Here is a 22,174-nt window from a genome sequence, read left to right as displayed (position 1 = left end):
AAGACAGTGCCAAATAAACCATCGCCTGCATGAAATTAATCCCCCATAAATCACAAGTAATCACATGACAGACCACAGCAAGTCCGGGGAGTCTGTACAGGAATTATTATGCATGTTCCAAACTGGGATGCATGGCAAAACCTGTATTTATGTGACAGACCATAACTCCTTTGGAGCTGGGACGGTGAATCAAATAAATACTGTGCATACCAGAAAAAAGTGTAACGTGTGCTAAAATACGTATCTACCTGGGCAAACAGTACACCAGTCCTAAATACGTATTTGCACAAACCTAAATACTCGTTTACCAAAGAGACAGGAACTGCTCCAAAGGCTTCTGCCAGAGCTCCGTTGTGCTGTAAATGCAAAGAACCAAGATTCTCAGACACTAAGGCTCCCAGCAGAGACAACCGGACAGGCTTCACCTGGTCGGCACATCGTACAAGTATCTCTTGGCAATTTCATCGTACGTTAGCTTAAAATTGAAAAACCTGGAAAGCATTCATCACGGATACAAATACATGGCTTTATTCTGTTGCTTGTCACCATTTGTTATCTGTAACATTATCAACTTTGGATTTTTCTGTGTGTGTGTGTGTGTGTGTGTGTGTGTGAAATAATATATAAAAACCTGGAGTTTAGGGACGATTTCTTTCCATATCCTCCTCCAGTCATTCATACATTTTTGAATACTCACTTTCAAGCACTCCATTAGTTTCAGGACTAAAAGAGTCTATTGTAATAACAGTCAGTAACGGCCATCAAGCACAGAAGAACTGAAATATTATTGCTTAAAAAGAGTAACAATGAACCTCCTTACACACAACTGAAGACAAAATCTTGAACAGACCAGACACTTCTGGAGTAACACTAAGGACTTCATAACATTACAGATCCCTGCACTGTATTCCCTAAAGGCAACCGGATTAAAACAGACATTTGCTTCTCCTCTTGCACAAAATTCAAGCTTTTAACCTCCACAAATTGAGCTGTCTACGTGTACATCAAAATGCATAGTTAGACGTTTCATCAATAGCTTCTCCATATTTAACAACTGCCTTCATCAGAAAACCACAAACTGGAAAATTTAATTCTTACCACATCCTTGTGAGATAAAATATAAATGTTACTACTCAAAAAAGGAAAACTAACGCAGAAATTTTAATTATTTTGAGTACCCTAAATCAACTAACTATAGAAATCAGGAGTCTCAAAAGTATCCATCCCTTAACCCTATCCACTGTACAACACCTTCTGCCCAAACATACTTCCTAACAGCAAAACATTCACATAAAACACTGGTTTTCTGTTTATAGTGCATTTCCTCTGGAGTCACAGCAGCAGGGGAAAAAAAAATCCAATACATCCCTACATTTACTTTTCAGCCAGGTCAAAGGAAAGTGACTGTTCCGATACCGGTGTGTCCATTCCCTCTTCTCCTCTCCTAAACCCCACACGTTACCTTCATCGTTTGCTTCCATTTTTGCTATGAGTCTACAGTATCTTCACAGATTTTGTTACGAATTTGGTACTGAACAAAAAACAAACAAACCCACCTCCATGAATATTCACTGACAAAGAAATTGCATCGCCTCAGCCTACTCTTGACACAGAAGCATCACGATCGGGAACAAAACTACTATCTAACACTAGATACATACAATAAAAAATATCCACACATCCCATACACAACTATATCAAAAGGACAAAAATTTTTAAAACCAGGGTGATTTGCTGAGGCCACGGTGCTACGTTCTGAACCAGCAGCTAGTTCATGGTCTCCTGCTAGGAAAAAATAGCATGCAGGCAGAGCAATAATCAAGAAAAAGAAAGAATCGCACTGTTGAACTCACCTGAAAGGGCAGGTCCATGGCACTGTTTCCGATCTGATTCACATTTGGCAGTGACCCACCGTAGTACTGGCCACGACTCTGTCCCAGCTGCAAATATTGGGTTTTCTGCAGCTGTAACTAAAAGAAAAGGAGGAAGAAAGTGTAAGGGCAACTCATTTATTTTTCCACTCTTATAACTAACTCAACACCATGTCTACTACCAATGAGAATGGATACCATCGATAAACAGCCTAAATTCAACTTCCGTGAGTGGATGTCGACCTTCTCCACAAAGCACGGCTGGCGAACTGCCACGGCAGGTCTCGTGTGATACCACCGGGTGAAACCACATGGTCCTTATGTCACCCGCTGTTCTGGAAACCAGGGGGTAAAAAACCCCATGCTAGTCTGATCATGACTCTAATATCAAAATTAGCCAGCTGTTCATGTGTGTGGCATATACATAAGAAAGTTGCCTTAATTTAGTATATTGAGTATACTGTTTAATCAAACATTCAACCTTTTAGCTACCTAGCTAACTGAGATAATGTAGCTTTCCACCATTAGGTAAGTGTTCTTGTTTCTTCCACCAGGAAAAGCTCCGTAGGAGGGCAGAGACACAGGTTTCCAAAGAAAACCCAACCAGCCAAAGGAAAAAAAAACACAGCGAAGAATTCTTTACTGAGCAGGTATACACGAAAATAGATGTGACAGTCTGCACGGTTTCAGTAACCGCTAGGTACCACTCTTCAGTTCTGAATGACACCTCTCGACCGACATCCTCTAGTACGCTACATTTCTGGTGTACAAAAGTGTGCAAGAGAAAGCTGTTTCTTTTCTACTCAAACATCGACTTATTTTCGTTGTCACCTCATTCAGAACACTATACCATCTCAACAGCTCATTAGTAAGAGCTACAATTTTTGATTAATCTCTTGTTAGTGACCTTTCTCAATTTTTTAGTTCAGTGGTACCAATATTTAAAATAATTTCTCATTCAATTCTGTAGTGTTCCCTAGATTTAATACCACGCTGCCACTGAAGCCCTATTTTACACTGATACAGCAGAATTTGCAATCATCTGAACACAACGCGCCAGCTCTCGGGGATGCATCTTCCAAGGACTCAAGAAACTACAATTAAAGTAGCAAAGAAATGAGCTTACATAAGTTCCCTCTCCTCCCACTGTGGAGGAGTACATATTTTATAATGTATGTTGTTCCTCACTAGATGTCAACTAGTTTTGCACTCTGAAATGCAAGAACATTCCTAGATTGGTAGCAAAGAATTGTTTAAAGACTAAATGTTCAGATCTTGGCCTAGATGCAGGTTGGTTGCTAAGGTACTGTAGTGTGTACATCAACAAATCTGCTTTAGTTTCATTCAAACAGATCCGAAAGCCTTCGCCTCGCAACGCCAGGATTTTGAAGAGCAAAGTTTGGAAAAGTACTAGAAATAGCGGCATCCCTGAAACTGGATGTTTACATGGGGTTTGTGTTTTTTGTTTGTTTTTTTTTCTTTACACTTTCTTCAAGCAAAGGAAATGGCAGGATGGAAAGGAGTGGCTCTGCCTCTACAGCTTTACCACAAAGGCCCGGCGGTTGAGTGAAGATCTTTCTAGCACTTTCCATCTTGACAATGCAATCTATGCGGAGTCCGCTGATGAAACGGCAAGGCGGCAAGCAGGGATGCCAAGCGGCGCTGACAGTGGAGATATCACGCTGCACGCTGATAGCGCCAAGATAGGACAGGGAGAAAAGGGACAAGTCTGCCTGTATCAAGACGACATTTAGCAGTGTATATATATTTTTTTTTTTTTTTTAAATAGTCCCTGAAGAGAGGAGGAGAAAACGAGATCACCCCGAGGAAAACAGTGCATGCATTCTTCTGCTTTTAAACCATCCCAGGAAAGCAACTCAAATACCCTTTATTCACACAATCTCCCCCAGAAGCCACCAATTTCCCAATATACAGACAGCCAAAATCTTTATGCTTTAGCTGAGGGAACGAATTAATCCAAAAACTTACAACTCTCAGAGATGAAACCCCTCTATGGAACGAGGGCTCTCGGAAGCCTCGACTCTTTGGGCAGGACACCAGTCACAGCGTGGCTGATGGCTTTTTTTCTTAACCAAAGTGCAGATAAATCCCCTCAGCCCGAAGACTTACAAAACACTCACAGTGTGTCGTATCAAACGGTTCCAAAAAATCCCATCTAAAAAGCAGGAAAAGGCCCCCCTGATTTTTTCTTTTGCAATCTTTTGACACGCAATTACAATCCTGTGCTCTCTAAGCAATACATGAAATTAGAGAAAGGCTCCGCGCTGGTATCACTTAATGAGTCACAGCCCCTCTAACGCAGAGCTGCGGATCACTAAAAGCACAATATCAGAACTAGCTGTGCTTTTTGCCTGGCCTCTACATATGTTTTTGTTGTTAAAAAAAGGCCTGTTTGGGATTTATACCAAACACTGAAGTAACTATTTCAACAGGTGTTGGTTTCTTTTAAAGAACCTACTATAAGACGCCCAGGGAGGGGTGGGGGGGTTGCTTTATGGTTTTTTTCATGTTTTGGCCTTCCCCGGTACATACCTACCTCAAAGCATAATGTAACAAGGAGGTCACGACTATTTGTCTTTCCACTGCAGTTAAACGTGGAAATGAGGAAACACAAGAGATCGAGAACTCAAGCGGTTCTCAAAACCGAGCTTGTTAAATGGCTTTGCAGTATCATTAATTTTAGTAACGCTACCTTCGATAAACACTTTTGGAGATCTGTGCCAAAAATAAGGAAAGTGATTGCTTGTTATTGCTATCATATATCATTACACCGGCGTGTAGGTCTGTGTTTGTTCCTCTCTGCAGCAAGTGGCCCCCAGACTCCGCGGTTCAGAGGAGCCCATCAACAACTGCCACTTGCAATCTGCGAAGACGAAGAGCAAGCAGAGCAGGCCAGGCTGCCGAACGCCTCGAATTTCCAGCTTTTTAGCATGTAAAAAAGCATGCTTAAATCCTGCGACGCCAGACCTTGCTGCCATTCCAACAGGAGAGCCCAGGGAAAATCAGCTCAAAGCAGAGGATCAGCAGAAAAACCTGCAAAATTCCCTGTGATGCTTTGAGAGAACTCCGGAGTCTGGAGTCTCGCTAAGGGGACCGGGGCAGGAAGAAAAGCAGGACTGAAAACGAAAACCGACAGCGGTTGTGACTAAAATTAACATTTCCTCCTTTTTCTATAAAACTACCTTGTGAGGTGAATTAAGTCTATTGCACAATTTGGGGCTTGGGGATTCGGTTTGAAGAGGGGGATTGTGGGGTTTTATTTTAAAAGAAAAAAAAAAAACAAGCCTTTTCTTAATATAAAAATTCAGATTACTCTTAAAATGTTAACAAGCCTCATGACAACTCTAGCTTTATCTCCTGGGGTTAGATTCAATTAGTGGCAACTCGCTTTCTATATGAATTTAGATAGTGAAGTACGATAATGAATTACTTAGTGTTCACCAGATATATTAATTTCTTGAACCACGAGAAGTCAGTGACTCTGCATTACAGCTTTTCCATTTATGTATTATGTGGCCAAGATAATTGCTCCTTGACAGTTGAAAATATTGCTAAATATTCCAGTTCTTTCCTGAGAAAGCTTTTGGTCAGGAAAAAGCTTTTGCTTGTTAAACCCTTTTATTTCTGCTTGGCGTTCTTATTCAGAAGAAATGTTTCCCAAACGACAGATCCTAACTGAATCTGTAATTTTCCCTCCACCAGCATTTCTCTTATGCTACTTAAAGAAAAAAAAATGAAGATCTCAAGTTAAAATCCAATTTAATCACTAAAAATCAAATACTTCTGCATGAGCAGTTTTCCAGAATAGCTGAAAACATTCCCTGAATAAAAGGCTGACACGCTGTTGGTTCCTCAGATTTGAAGTTATGCTAAAACAAATGCATTTTTGCAAAGGCACCAGGGCAACAGTCTGCGGGGCAGCTGCAGCACCTTTACAGCAAACAGGGAAGGAATCGTTACCTTTCCGTGTAGTAATGAGGAATTTGCAAGCAATTACATTCTTAACTCAGCAAACAGTTGAGTAACACAACATGATCGTACTCCGGTTAATGGAACTGGACACACACAACTTTGGTAAGAAATCAAAAACATTAGATTTAATGCAATTACTGACTTGCTAACAATGGAACATTCTTCCAGCTACTAGCTTTTATGTGAACCCATTTATATGAACTACCTCCATTCTTCCACTTAGATTGGGTTAAAGTTTGCTGGATATAGAGCTGTGTTCGCAGGGAGAGATTCAAGTTATACAATAAAAATAAAAATAAAAAAAAAAAAAGAGAAACATATCCCTAAAAGCACATCCAGTTTTCCTACAGACTTTCTAAGTGTCCAAAATATGCAGATGGGAATCAAAGGAAGCATTTATTAAAATTCAACACTTCACCTTCTCTAAATTCTTCTGCAAAAATTCTGGGCAAATTACAAACTTCTGGACAGAACTTAACTGTAATTGAACGGCAAATCTGACACTGGAATTAAGTCAATCAAAATCCACTATAACCGTTTCTTCTAAAATGCCCTTTTTAATACATAAAAATTTGATTCCCATAACCGTAATAAAAGGGTGGAGTGTCCGTTTGATAAAAAACCCGTAAGATATCTGATGAATACAGGAAGTAAGATTTCATGATAACGGCTCTTTTGCCGGTTTGCAGTTTCCATACCAAGCTTTCTTATAAATTTTAGCTTTTCACTTTAGAAAGCTTCCTCTTTAGCATGTTGAGACTAATAAGTCGCAAAACAAGTGCAGATTAAAATTAGAAATGTATTATTAAAGCTTAATTGGAAATTAAATTCTGTGTAAAGGATTATCTTGAAGTTTTAGAGACTGTATTATAGGTAAATCCTGTTGCTCGAAGCAGTTCAAAGTTCCCCAGTTGGATACATCTGAAAGTTCTCAGGAAGGCTTTCTCCTCGAGCAACCAGAGGCAAGACCCACCATGGAAAAAGAATATCCAGTCGCCTGGAGTTTTTAAACTGTCTGGGATTGATCTGGCATCCTCGATAATATGTCACTGCTACTTTCTGATCTCTCCCTAGGAGTGAACTCACAGCCCAAGTCTCGGTAAAAAGCTCTGCCTCAATGAAAAGGCACTTCTATGACTATTTTTGGCCTCTCTGCAGAAGAGCCAAAGATAGACAGCAGAGACCAAGTGCCCTTTTATCTTCAGAATTGGGCTTTTCAAGTCACACAGGTAGGGCAGCGAGAGAGAAACTTTCCAGGTCAAGCGTGCGCTCGCTGCCTCTCCTGCGAACGAGAAGGCAGAGTCTCCCCAACTACTCAGCTGGCTGCCTTCTCCAGCATGAAACTGAACACTAAGGCAAACAAACCCTCAAGACAAGTCAGTTACTCAGAGGAATCCCAGTGGAAGTATTTTCTTCAAAGGGAGATTTCTTCCCATTCACAATCCTCATGTTGATAAGAAAAGCAAATACAGTCTTAAAAAGAAAGATAAGTTAACATCAACTTAATGATTCACAGTTATTGCATTTAGACTTAGTGGCAATATAGCCATTAGCTAAAAATCACCCAATTACCCATCTAACTACCAAATTTAAAAAGTTCTTTAGATTTGTAGTCAAGCTGCCAAAAACTTTACAACAATTAACTAACTGCTCTGACCACCAAAAGAGTTCGGCTCCTCCCTTCCCCTCAAATTAACCCTTTTCTGTTAATATTCTAAAGTTCATATTAGAATTTAAATTTTAAAAACCCTGTACTTGCTACCCAACCAATTTCTAAAATTAATACATATCAAAATAACGCCTCATTTACTAAAACCACCTCCATGAAAGCTGTCTAGAATGTATTTAATTAAATGAGGAAGGATTCAGAAATCAATAAAAGAGAATCCTGGTAAGCCAAGGAAAAGAAAATTCAAATGTTAGGCACAATTTCATTAATTATAGCAGGTATTCAGCCGCCAGTCCCTCTCTACATCAACAGACCCAGACACAATCTCATTAAAGCCAAGAGCCTAAAATTAATATCAATAACGAGAAGACACAGAAAGTTATTAGCAGAAAAAAAAGTTTCATGAGCAACGAAGGATGTAGTTTTAGAATACAGCCAAGCAGATCACGCCGTGGAGAACAGTTCCAGTCTCTGGGTGCCTCTTCCTTCCCAGGAAAGCTGTGTAACCTTGCCCCTCTCCTTGCACCAGAACTCTCATGACCTGAAAGAAATCTGGTTAAAGCAGCTGAACCAGCAGAAAAACTGTGTGGGTAAGCTTGGTCTCTCTTAACTTGCTCACCCCACAACCAGGTGGATTTCTGCTAGTAGAAGGGAAACAGGAGAGAACAGCGGGAGCCAACAAACGGATGATTTTTTTCCAATATTCAGCCACCAGACTAGCTCAGCTGCGTGGTCCAGTTTCCCAATTAAGTCTCAGGGCTGCCTGCTGAAGCTGGTGCCTGAGCAAAGCTCATCTTCACTCTCACGGAAGCTGGGAGGCATGAAAAGGATGAGTCAAATGAACGACGAGAGAACGGGGCCTCGCGTTACAGCAGCATGGCATTTCTGTCTTCCCTCTGCCACCAGAGTTCCTCAGGACACTATGCGAGCAATTAAGGCCTTTTTCAGACAATTGCTAATTTTCAGGTTCCTCAACACAAACTATTGAGGGTCTGTCAAAATCCCCAACTCGGGTCTAAAGTACCACATTTCCTGGAGACAACTGGACCTGTGCTGTGAGTGTAAAAGCACTTTAAAAACCGAAGCCCTGCTTTGTGTTTTCCCCCTGGGTACCAAGTGTATCAAATTGGTCATTCAAAGCATCAATTTCTTCTATTTTACTGCTTGCATCTTAGTTATCCTGCTATAAAATGAGAATAATCACACCAGAAGAATACTGTAAAGATTAAGTTGGTTTTGAACTACTCAGACTCCTGACAGCACGGAGCACGTCCCTGGGGGTTTAATTACCCTATCAGCAACCAAAGTCTGAGGGTGCACTCGAAGGCCCAGAGCTACACACTGAACAACGTGGATAAATCAAGATGTCTAACGGCCTCCCGGTAAGCCACCAGTATCTATTTTTGTGCCAAGAGGCGGGGGTCTCAGTCTCACTAAGGGAGAAGGGAACGTATGATAAATTAATTAAAGACTATCACACCGCTCACGCAGAATGAGATAAATGAAGATTGGAAAGAGTTTTGGAATGCTTGAGTTTTTAATCTATATAATGCTTTTATAGTTGGAGCACAACTGATAAGTTAATACTGACCGTTTTTATAGTGCTATCAGGTTTTTGACAATTTATTGCAAATAATTAAAAAGACTTCCATTATTTAGATGTTACAGATTAAAATCCACCTACGCGTGTTCTCTAATGGCTGAATAGGTGGCTAAAGAAGAGATGGATGTCTATTTGCAATTTTAGCCCTTTACTTTCATTTTCCAAGTAATTAAAAATTAGACGATGAAATCTAATAACATCAATACTTTCCCTTTCATCTGAGCATGCACCCGCATTAGTGTGTATACGATAGATGTTTATTTTCAATGCAAAGAACATCCTGACAGTCAGGGGAACTGAACCTTATGATGTAAACCCACTTCTTCTAAATTGTCTTTCAGAGCACCCAACGTTACTCTGCCGAACATAAAGAAAAGGGTGCAGCTCAGGAAACTACAGTTCAAGTTCTTTGATTAAAGACACTGATTCTCTAGAAAAAAGGCTTGACCACAGAACTAGATAAAAAATATCTAGAATTACAGAGAAGTACACAGCCTGCTATCAGCCCCTTAAAGCTAATGAACGCGGTAGATATAAAAAGGGAACTCTGAAAACTGCGTTCCTCTCAAAATCAGAACACATTTACATGTGCCTGCTGCAAAGCAAGTGACACTGTTCTTTTACTTCTGAATAATCAACCATTCATGGCAACAAGGGAGAGAGAGCGAACACGGCACGCAGAGTAACGCTAGAACAGAAAAAGCACAGCTAGCCTCTTCACAACTCTTCCTGGCTAATGCAGCCAGACTACACAGACTCATTTATCAAAGGAAAAGAAAAGAGAATCCCTTGCATTTCTCTCTTGTTTGGGCTGTCACAATCAGGAAGAAATGCCATCAAGCCAGATTTCTAAAGTAACTTATTTCCTGCAGTTTCAAGTACTGATCCAACAGCAGCAGTGGATCCAAACGCACAGCTGTTCCTCCCAGGAAGATGGTAAAGGAAATGAAGCCTGAAGTTTAGAGGAAGGGTATAATCCGCAGTGATAGCAGCTGCTCCGGCTGGGTCACTTGGGATTTAAAACATTCCATCAGCAGCTTTGTAACAAAATGTTTTGCAATGTGGTTTTTTTTTTTTATGAATTTTAGTATGTTTTTATTTTCCTAAAAGTGAAGATTCTAACACCGGTTAGAAAGGGACAAGTGCAGACAACCCCAGCAAAAGTTTCCCTTGTTGCCTCTGCCAATCATATTTGGCCTTCTAATGCTATTAGCATCCCAGCGCAATAGAGACTGCAGAGAAAAGCACTACCACGCCAAAACAGGAAGCCAAATGTCTACTACAAACTAAGTGAAAATTACCACGAAAAACTCCAGACATATGGTATGAACTGGATTTGAACCCCTGCTTTTAGAACTGCTACATCATTGTTTACTCTTCCATCACCATAACTGTCATTTAAGTCACTTTCAAGTATTTGTTCCATTATCACATCGACATGTCAGGACACAAACAGAAAAACTCTGCAGGCCAGCCAAACACAGTCATTAAGAATAAAAATTCAAGAAAAGGAAAAAATGCATTTTGCCTTTTTTCTTTTTTTTTTTTCTTTTTTTAAGGTAAGGAATCTGTTGTAATATATTGGAATTCAGCAGCCACAAAAGAGCAACAGCTTTGTTTCTGCCACGCTGAAACACTTCACGTTCACAACCAACTCTTTACTCATAGAGGATCTGCAAACACAAGGCCAAGCACTGCACTCGGTTTTTACCAGTGGATGGCTACCAAATATACTGATCAAGGACTGAGGGTTTTCCCAATGCGCTAAAATACTCACACTTCCTCAAAGACTTCAGAAATTCACAACAAAACAGGAGGTGATGTATTGAAGGACCAGAACCAAAGGGATTCTGCTGCCGCCTGGGAGCGTCCCAGCTGACACGAACTCAGTGCCGGGGTCTACACGGAGTGGGGGGGAAGAAGAATCCTGCCCCTCCATCTCTCGGAGCCAGAGCTTGAAAGGAAGATGCCATGAAAAAACAAACTGGGAATCCGAAGAAGGGGTTTTCATCATTAGACTAATGAAAACTGCCAGCCAGAGGAAAGGGGGCAGCGCAACAGCTAACTTAAGATTTTATAATTGATTAAGCTTAAAGGTTACCTGACAGTACCACATACATGCTGCACTTCCAGTTGCTTACCAGTAAAACTGTGAGGTCTCAAAGGGTGTGCATCTGCTGGAGCGCCCTCATGGGTCCCCTGCGGCTGCACAAAAGCCTCTACAAAATTAAGGCAGTCCTGAATGATTCTATGCTTTGCAAAGGAGAAGGGAGATGATGGAATAAGCTCTTAACTACAGTATCTGTGACAATGCTAGTCATTGGAGGAAGGTGCTCCTGTCGGTTTATTTTTGGGACTATCTAAAACCATTTAATTTTTGCAGCTGGCATGTCTATGAAGCTTTCTCTCCGCTTCAAGGTGCGGCCGTTATTGTAGGTTCTTCCTCATCGAAAAACCCTCTTGGTCACTTGGCTGATTCACAAAGCAAAGAGCAGAGAACAGGAGAATAAGCAAACCCAAAAAGATTAGACGCAGCCCGAGCCCACACAGCTGAGGTGCAAAGTGTCACTACTATAAACCAACTTAAAATAAACTTCTCCCAACTGGTAACTCTAATACTGCTTTGCAAAAAGCATTATAGTGCAGTCAAATAAATTCCATTCATAAGAGTTGAGATATATATTGATCAGCAAAGCTTCAACAGGAATCGTCTGAATCCCCGCCAACGAGCAATCACTGCACTTTTAGCGCTCCAAGAGAGCCAATTATTACTCATGAGTTCATGATGTTTTCTTCACCTTCCTGTTGAACAGATTATTTAAGACCTCAAATCACTTAACTGGATTGTTTTGTCCTGTTATGAGTCATCTACAAATTCCAAGGCACCATTAGATTCCCCTTCAGGAGCTGCAAGCAACTCCCCAGATTGCCTCAGCTATAAAATTGTGAGGAAACGGGGTTATAAAAATTACACATGTCCTCGGCCCTCTACCCCAGATGGCTTCTAGAATTCATGTGAAAGTGAAGAGATCTCACCTCCCAACGTACACTTACTATTTATCACCCACCCCAAATCTGCACTACACTCCAAATCAAACCCCCTTTTTCTCGTGAACCTGAAGGAGAACAAACCGGCATATTTAACTTTTGCGGAGAAAGAGGAAGGGGAGAGGGAAGAAGATAGCAGCATTTAATGCTGCAATATTTTTTTATTATTATTTATTTCTGTTTTACACCAGCAGAACTTTAAGCATTAGCTGCATTTAACTTTCTCCAAAAAATGAACTAATGTGAACTATTTAATGTTTTGGGGTTTGCAGGCAAAGAATCAGTAAGAACACACCTTGCAGAATTTGAATAAATAAATTAATAATAATAAGTAAAAAAATAAAATTTAATACACAGGCCGTCACTCTGCGCTTAAAAACACTTTGCTATTTCTGGTGAACAAAGGTTTACTGTTTAAAACTTAACAGTCACAACTGAGTAGCAAGTAAAAACAGGATACAGCACAACTCGAGACTTAAAATAGTGACTATTCTTCAGAGTTCTGCTCTATCACCGGGCAGCGCGCCAAGCAAAGCTACAATATGAACCAAACCTGATTTGCACTGCTTTTAAAAACAAACCAGATCCCGTGTCGGTTCTGCAAATGCCACCCTTCTTTTCTGAAAGCGTTTCAAAAAGAGAAAGGCGTGTATGTTGCTGATAATCCAATATAATACACCAGAAAGGACTCATACTTGAAGCTCATTGATTATTTGATGTCCGGAAGGCAAAGAATTCTTTTTGCTATATTTAAATCTAGTGCAACGCTCTCAAAATCTATTAATTTTCATGATCATTATTATCTAACAACATACTTTTAAAGAAAATACTTATTCTGAGCAGGCCAATATATCTTTTTGCTGGGTGATGGACAACGCTTAGGAGAACGACGGAGAACGAACATCCAGTCTAAAAAAAAAGTTCCTAAACCATCCCCATTCCTCCTATTGAAATTCTCAGAAAAGATGAAATAAAAGCAGAGATGCCCTCATTAAGCAAGACAAAAATAGCTTTTATGTTCCATTTTTTATTTTTAGCTAAAGAATGAAAATTCAGTTACATAACCCTACGAGTTCCATAAATCAGGAGACAAGCGGGGCATGTTTGCACCCTTTGGGGTTTATCAGCAACTGGGAGAGCACCTAACTCTGCACTGACAGTAGCCACAAGCACTGCTGGGTCAGTTAAACACCTACTGGTACAGAATAAATGCGCGATTTGACTCCTGCCAAGGCTCACATCGGTTCACACGCAAAGAAAGCCATTTCAGGATGACCTTCAGTCCACGACACCAAGACAACACTTCACCGGTCCCCAAAACCACCATGGCCTTTGCAGCATCTTCTTCCCTCCAACAGTTCCTCCTGCTGCAGCTCAACCTTAAGCCGTCCTATTACAGCGCAAGAAATTGTTCGTAGCTCTTAAGATGAGGCATCAGACAATTCTCTAGGTTTTAAAAATATCTGCCATTAGAGTCAAGATTCTTCGAATGCAAAAGGCTCGTGCAATGTAATCATTTCACTACACAAGACAAAAATCTAATTACAATGAGAAGGTCAATAAGACATTTGAATCTGAGTAACCTGGTGGAAACTTACACAATATTTAAGATATTATTTTTGTTCTTCCCTCACTTGTGGAGAAACACCACCGAGGTGGCGAGGGGGAACAGGGTCTTGGGGAATTATGTATAAAAGACTGCAAAAAGGACAATCCTTGTCCATTGCATTTACAGACACACCAAGGAGAAACCCAATAACACCTCCAATAATTGCTGGCTGCTGAATGGATGCCATGAATACAATCTACATAAGATTTTGCAAGGAAAGAAAAAGATGAAAAGTCAGTATATTAAAGAATTGCTGCCTTCCTTTTTGCTACTGATGGTTTTTTCCCCCCCTTAATCCAGTTTATGGATGTCAAAACAGCACTTAAGGACTCCAGAGCTGGAAAAATCTTCTGCACAGCTTCATGTTGCTGCAAGATGCTGCTTCTACAACAGGTCTAAAGAGGCACCAATGTACAGAAAGGCAGGTCACAAATACCTGATACACTTTCTTAGTTGAGAACTATCACCATCTGCCCAAAGAGACACACATTCTGGAAAACCAACTCAAATTCCCTCCCCTTTGAGACCTCAGCTGTCTAAGGCAAACAATACTAACATAAATAGTAATAGTTGATATCAAAATTAATTGAAAATTCATCTAACAGAACTGCAGTCTGCCATTAACACATCTTACTGCTACGTAGTGATAAGTAACTATACTAAAAAACACGAGTGAGTAGCCCGGCAGGGATATCACAGAGGATCTTTTCCCGGTCTTCGAGAAAAGTGATAGACCAAGCAGGCAAGAAAGTAAAATGCACATTAAGAAAAATTGCATGTAAAATACAGACTTTTAGACAAGGATCATGAAGCGCTGTAGAATTATTACTGAAGCCTCAAGCCAGAACGCTTCATTTCATTCTCCTCTACTTCATTATTTAAGACTCATATTTTGTGGGTGTGTGTTGTTGTTGTTTTATTGCAAAGGATTGTTCTGGTACAAGGGGAAGAATTTTCAGCTCCCAAGAAATAATTTGCAAAACAAGACTATTATCAACACTCAGTTACAACTTTATAATTTATAAAGTACCAATGAGATCATACAAAAACATCCCTGGTTGACAAATACGCACTTTTGCAATGCTCGTTTGGCTCAACAAGTACCAGTGGAGATCTTGACAGAAATCTTATTCCTGGATATCACTTACACGGCACTAAACGTGCTAAGCAAACCATTTAAAACCAATTAAAGCAACATTTTAAATATTAACTCCTACGCACTATCAGATACACCAATCTTAGCTAATTACTTAATAAAGACTCACAGGTTTGGCTACCACCTCAAGTTTACACCAAAGCCCTTGGGACCGCATTTGTTTATCCAAGTGCAAGTAGTTTAGACCAAAAGAAAAAAAGGGGAAGCAGCACCAAGGTCACGACCACTCACTGTCACATAGCAAACACTGCTGCAAGCTTACGTTCGCCAAAAATCTACCAGATTTTGAGTTTGCTTCTTTTCACCCACTTACTCCAATCCTGTCGGCTACAAAGCAACAGCTACTCCAGCACATCTACAAAAACACCGGGGTACAATTCCAGCCATCGCAACCAGAAATGTTACTTTAAAAAATAAAAGTTTATTTATTTTTTTTTTAAGATGCGTATTACATTTGCTGGGAAGTGCCCTGAAGTATACTTGAGTTTCAGATCCTACATTAGGCACAAAAATATTGATGCCAGCGTGGAACATACCATTAGAGACTGATCGATGCTGTCGGGGGGACTGACAAAATCGCTATAACGCAGCCCAAGAAAATGCTCCTTTGCAATTAGGGATAGATAATAGAAACCAAAGGCAAATATTTAGCCTTTAAGACATTTTGTTTAAATCCCTATTGACAATTTTTGAGAAGATATCTGCTTTTTGCCAAATTAGATTTTATTACCACTAAAATGAAAGCATCTAGAAACACTCAGTAGTTTCTTACAGAACATCTTACATGCCTGGGCAGAGCAGGAAACTGCCAGGGCTTAAACATACCTCAAAGAAACCCCAAATCCACTGGTTTAATATGGTCTACCCCTGATGCAACCCACGCTGGAGCTTGCACTAACACAGAAAGAACAGAGGAGCTTCAGCGTGCACCATGCTGCTGCCTCAGCAAAGAATTAGGGTCTTGATTTTGATAAGGTACGGTAAATGCTTCATCACTAAAATCAACGACATCAATAAATTGATTATAAAACTGAAAATAAATGGTTAGTGCTAGAAGTAGCAGATTGATGAACAGCAGATTAAAATTAACATTTCCAAATCAGCACAGGTTAGATGGTTAGAAAAATAAAAATGCAGTTTACATGGTAAAAAAAAAAATCAAATAAAAAGTCATCCGATTGAAAACCGCTTTTAACTGTAGTTAGGTTTCTCAACACCACGTCCTTACACAATCACATTATGGGCTTTCCAGGGCTTAGGGGTTTCCCCCCCTCCTTTTTTTTTTTTTGTGCTATGTAAAGAACAGCTCTTTCTGTTCATCTAACAGGTACTGAAGAGAGTTTGTGCATAGGCCACATGGTGACTACAATCATTTTTCAGTACAAAATATTCTTGAAAAATACTTTAAGGAACGATTCCTGTTGTACTGTTCTGTGGTCTAACGCTTCACTTAGGCAGAGAGTGCTCGTTTACCTCTGCCCTTCTACTGGTGCCAGCACATAATTCAGACTAACACAGCATCAACTCCTGTTGACTGATGGTTTTGCCATGTCTGTAACTTCTACAGCAGGTTTGTAGTTCCTGTATTCGCAACTATAACTCAAAGTCATCGAAACTACATACTTCAGCTTGTAAATACAATACCAAGAAAATCAGTATCTAGACCTAAAACTTATCAGGTTCTTAACTACAGGCAAAGCTCACCTCTGCAAGAACAGCTCTGCAGCTCAGTAATTCACTGCGAGGGAAAACCCCAAATCACCCTCAAAGAGTTGGAAGAGCTGACTGTACATAACCTTGAGAAGGTATTCTCTTACTAAATGAGTAGCTGCTAAAAACACAAATTACTGCAAACGCTCTCCACTGCTGAAGCTAAAGAAAACTTTGAAACGCAGCACACCGAGTTGAGTTCCACACATTCATCCTGTGAATTACAATTAATACACTGAAATACAGCGGTTGTACAATCATAGTTTCACGCGCCTACAGATCCTTCATAGCTTTGCTACATCACTAAAACAGACGGACTTGGCCACTGCACAGAAAATGACTTTGCGTGAGAGCTGAAGCAAGCAGCTGTAACGCGTGGCGATGATGGAGTAATAATAAAAAAAGCCATTGTCTCCTTAAAATAAAAACACAACAAAAACCCGACTGGGTTTACCAGAAGAAACATTACAGTGCTAAGTGAAGAATGCGAGCTCTCCAGCATGGCGTATCAGCAGCCGAGGCGCGTGTTTACCTTGGACAGCTCAGGCGAGGTAAGGAAAGCCGAGTGTTGCACCAGAACAGAGATGCTTTGTGCCCCTGCGGGGAGCTCACCCCTGCATTTTCACTCTCTGCTTTACAATCATTCTTTCAAAGAATTAACGGCGCCGCACCGCTATTTCAGCGCCTTCAATGCAGTTACTCGCCCAGCCTGTGTGTGTCAAAAGGACGATGCCCGCAGCTGGTGGTACAGATGCTGCCATGTGGGGAGTGTATTTGGCGGTACGGAAACCAATGACTTGGTTCTGCGCCCCGCTTCATCAGAGAAGTTAGAAAATCGTGGATGAAGCCTAAGCAACCTATTTCTTGGCCTGGAAATGCTCAAATTCAGGGTCAAAACCCCGTATTTGGGAAAGTAACAAAGAAGAACAACACCGTTTGAGCTTGCAGTCAAAACTAACATTTCTGTTCTGAAAGAAACTCATGATACTATTAAATTGACCAAAACTACTTCCAGCTGAAAGCGTGAATCTCCGTGCTTGGAGGGCTCAGTCCTGATTTTGATGCATTTCTTTAATATCTTTCAGACATTCAAGAATACTATTACGTAGTCATGAATTTCTTCTTTATCAAATTATTTAATAAAAACATGCTGGAGACATTAGGAAACATTGCGACACTGTGTCATCATCATTAGTGTTTTTCATTTTTAAAACCACAGATTAGCATTCCTGATTTAACTAAGCTTTTAAATACTGTTTTGCATACTATCTACATGGAACGACGATCTGTGAATGTACAAAGAGACATTTTGATCTCTTCCACAGCCAGTAGGAACAAGTAAATGAGTAACTGTCTCATACATAAATACAAATTTTGTTACAGGGAGGTGTGTGCCTGTGTATGTGTTTTACACATACACAAATACAAACTGTGGGGGTTTTACTTCATTTTCACTTCAGTCAAAGGGCCATCTATGGATAGCTATGCCATTACAATATATTCCACTTGAAAAAATTAAATTAAACCAGGATCTTTGCATTAAAAATATTCAGGTTTTGAACATAAACACCAACTCTTCACATAGTTTTTAAAGAACAGAAAAAAGCAACACAGGCACACGCAACTTTTGATAACACCTAAAAATACGCAAGCAAACCCTGTCACAGCACCATCACATGGATTGACAAATCACTGAATTATGCACTTGGGAACACAGAAAGTAAATTTGGTGTCACTGAGGAATACAGGTTATTACTAAATATCCTCTTTTTCAGAAGTGCTGTTAGTAGTAGCTCACTGAGACACCTGCAAGTGGCCTGCATGGGGGGCTTTTTGTGCAGGAAAAGACTAGATAAGTAGCGCTGGAATTTTGCAGTGTGCTTCCAAACATCACCATTAACCTGGTTTTTCTTCCCTGTTTTCACTCCAGTAACATCAACATCAGCACAGCTCTCCAGGCAGGTGGGGCTGGGAGCCAGCACCGGTTGCAGGTTTTTGGAATCAGGGGTTTGGGGGGGGGTCTTTTTTTTTTAAGGTAAGACTGGCAGGTCCATAAGAGGGAGCTCAAACACAGCTCCGGCTGCAATCCCTCAGAACTAAGTGATTTTAACAATATATATTAAAAAAACAAGCCTGAAAACCTGAGAACATCACCAACCGAACAAGAGCCACCTTTAAAATGCAGGTCATGAGCTACACCCAAATTTTCTTCAAAATCTTACATCCTCTAGCATTTGAAGAGCTCGGCACTATCTGTGTTATCCTGCATGTTAATGTTTTGTTAATTACATTCTTAAAGGGCAGCAACAGCCTTGTATGAGTAAATACATGCAATGCAGCAAGCATCACTGGGCTGTGTTACAACAGAAATTGAGTAGGCCCTGGTAAACAACCTGTCCTTAAAACACAGAAATCAGCGCGGTCCTAATATTTCATGCTTCATGTAAAAAAAAAAGGAAAGCAGGCGAACCACATGTAAAATACAGGAGTCAATGTCACACAGCAGAAAAAAAAACCCTCCTCCTCTTCTCACCCACTTTGTTACTATAGGACTTGCAGAAATCTCTGGATTAAAAACACTAAGGTCCCACTCACAAGACAATTAAGCAGCTCCAGTGCTTCTGTCGGCCACCCACCTCCACAACTCTTCACAAGGCCTGTGTCTCCCAGAAAAGCTAAAACGCATTCTTGAATTTGCCAGCTGAAAGACAGGACTTTGCTGCTCCCGAGAATAGGGGAACACTTTTGAAACCAAAGTGGTTTATTTTTCAAAAGTATTCCTTTTTTTCCCCAACTGAATGGTGAGGGCAGTAGAGAAAGGAGGAGTTAATATCATGCTCTGTTTTCTCCTGGGCAAGAAAGATGTATCATAACTTAAAAATCTCAGATGGACCAAACAGCATAAATAGGTGGAAGATTACCAAGTCAGAAAGCAAGCTCAGAAGCAGCATGTGTATGCACAAGAAATGGTGGAACAGTAGTTCTCTGCCTCTGCTACACCAGTAACTAACAATAAAACAGACAAGATGGTAAACATTGCAAAAAGACAATTACTAATAATGAAAAGGCAACAGAAATTTTGGGCTGCTTCCACAAACTGAGTAACACATTTTCAAACTGACAGCAAAGTGTTGGTTGCCAAACGAAAATGAGAGCAAACAGCAAAGTTGTGCTTAACCCCTTTTTGCTGCATTTTAACTGCATTTTAAACACAGATGAAATCATGGAATTTAGAAGAAAAAGTCTACAAAGGAGACATTTTACTCAGCTATTTGGTCAATGTTTCCATCACTTCAGTACCCAGAATCCTCAGAAAATTTATTCATCTTGGGTCCTTTTCTCAATACCAGGTTCTTGAAAATGAGATGGGTTTCCATCTGCAAAACCTGGGTTAGGAACACTCAGATTTGGGAGAAACTGAATTAGGATTCCAACTTTTCTTGCAGCAGGTGAATGCTAAATGTCAGAGTTAATCGAAGGACAACCTGTAATTGCAGACTTCAAGAACTCTCAAGAACACCCCGCTCTCGAGTGGCAGCCGAGGACTGACCACCAAAAGGCAAAACCCCAGGGTACTGAGCTACATGACAGAGGTGCAAGAAACAAGACAACTTCAGTGACCGCAAACGTCTCTATATTGTCCTCACGCTGCTCTCAACTAACTCCAACAGTAACTCTGACAGCATCCTCTATGAAACATCAACAAATAGTTCAGCATGAACAAAGCTTCAGCCCCACGCCTTCCCAAGCAGCAGCTGACAGCAGCAGCAAGCCTTTCTTTTACATCTCACCAGCAGCACCACCAATTCAAAACAAATATTTACCCCTATCCTGACATGGAGGAATAAAAGGAAACATTTTACTGCAAAGCCGACTGCAGGTTCTCTTGTTCCCATTCCCACGAAGGTTCAACCACAACCAAGATCGTAAATTTTCTTTAGACAGTTTAAAACAAAAACGTTGACCTAAGCAGGTGAGACAAAAACCATAGAGAAAAGCTCTGACATCCCTACACCGAAACCAGAAAAGGCATTTGTTACGCTGTGAATTTCTGCTGATGGGCTTTGCAGAGACACCAGAAGCCAGGGAGGATTTGGAAGTGCAGCAATTTGCACCTACGACAACCGGAGTGTAACAGGAACAACATTAGTGACACCCAAGTCCCGGCAGCTCCCGCCGGGTCTCTGCACTCCCGTGGGCACTCGGTGCCCGCACGCCCCCGCAGCGGGGAAATAGGGGCTTTACCGGGGGGCGGCCGGGGCAGCAGCCTGCCCTCCATACCTGAGGGAGCCGGGGGTGTTCCGTAGGGCCCTCAGGGAAGCGCTCCTTAGGCAGGGGGGTGCAAGGCTGGGACCCCCTGCCCCAATCCGGGCCTGTCCTGGGGTAAGGAACTGGGACCGACCCTCAGACCTGGGTGAGGAATCGGGACCCCCACCTCAGTCCCAGGTGAAGAACCGGGACCCACCCCTCAGACCTGGGCAAAGGAACCGGAACCCCCTCAGATCGGGGCCTATCCCAGAGTGAAGAACTGAGGGCGTCCCCCCCCTCAGACCCGGGCCTATATCGGGTGAGGAACCGGGACCCCCCCTCAGACCCAGGGTGTGGAACCAGGATCCTCCTCAGATCGGGGCCTGTCCCGGGGTGAGGAACCGGGCGCCCCCTCAGACCCGTCCCAGACGAGAGAGGTCCCCCCGGCACATAGGAGGGGGCGTAGGGACGTGAGGGGGCTGCCCAGAGGCAGAGCCCCCCCTCCGATGGAGGGACCGGGGACTCCCACATACACACACCAGACCCGCCCCGGTGCCGCTCTCCGGAGGATGCTCCGGTACCGGGGAAACCGAGGGGTGGGGGGTGATGGCGGGAGGGGGGGGGCTCCCGCCCCGCACCAAGGGCGCCGCCCGCCCCCGCCAGGGGGCGCTGCCCGCCGCCCCGCCCGCCGCGCGCCGCCGCTGCCCCCGGGCCGAGGGGCTCCGCGGGGGGCACCGCCCCTCCCCCTCCCCCCCTCGCCCGCCTCCACCGGGGGCGCGCGCGGCGGGCAGGCGGCGGCGGCGGCGGAGGGGGGGGGGGTCGCGCGCGGGCGCGGGCGGGGCCGTCTCACCCGGTGGGCGCGGGTCAGGCTCAGGTCCTTCATGACCTCCTCGAAGGCCGCCGTCTCCTCCGCCTGCTTCTGGTTGTGCAGCGCGATCTTCTCGCTGAATTTCCGCGGGTTGTTCGAGGCCGCCATCTTCCCCCGTCCGCATCCCCCTCCCCGCGCCGGAGGGGGCGACGCGCATGCGCCGGGCGGGCCGGCGGGGCGGGCGGGGGGGGGGCGCGCAGGGCGCCTGCGCGGCGGCGGCGCGGGGCGGGAGGGGGCGGTGAGGGGGCGGAGGGGCGCATGCGCGGCGGCGACGGCGGCGCGCGCGGGAGGCGGCGCGCGTGCGCAGTGGAGGGGCTTCCCCGGCGACGTGCGTGGGGAGGGGGCGCGCGACGCGCATGCGCGCGGCCGGCCGGGCTCCCTGAGGCGGCGGCGGCTCCG

General features: G+C 42.7%; 1 protein-coding gene across 6 annotated transcripts in view; it reads right to left on the bottom strand.

Moving 5' to 3' along the window:
• CRTC1 (CREB regulated transcription coactivator 1) overlaps positions 1-21,944 on the bottom strand; it is a 47,006-nt gene extending 25,062 nt beyond the window's left edge. For 4 of the 6 annotated variants that reach the window (XM_054181906.1, XM_054181909.1, XM_054181910.1 and 1 more), the window contains exons 1-3: positions 21,758-21,944; positions 1,854-1,970; positions 309-356 (exon numbers count right to left, since the gene is read on the bottom strand). In XM_054181906.1, the coding sequence (XP_054037881.1) occupies positions 309-356; positions 1,854-1,970; positions 21,758-21,883 (291 nt within the window). In that variant the 5' untranslated portion in view covers positions 21,884-21,944. The remainder of the gene's footprint in view (positions 1-308; positions 357-1,853; positions 1,971-21,757) is intronic. The other 2 variants (XM_054181907.1, XM_054181908.1) reach the window with 1 other exon arrangement.
• Between the last annotated feature and the right edge of the window lie 230 nt (positions 21,945-22,174).

Source organism: Rissa tridactyla, chromosome 22 (genome assembly GCF_028500815.1).
Source record: "Rissa tridactyla isolate bRisTri1 chromosome 22, bRisTri1.patW.cur.20221130, whole genome shotgun sequence".
Taxonomy (NCBI): domain Eukaryota; kingdom Metazoa; phylum Chordata; class Aves; order Charadriiformes; family Laridae; genus Rissa; species Rissa tridactyla.
The sequence above is the reverse complement of the archived record's forward strand: the minus strand, read 5'-3'. Positions and strand labels throughout refer to the sequence as shown.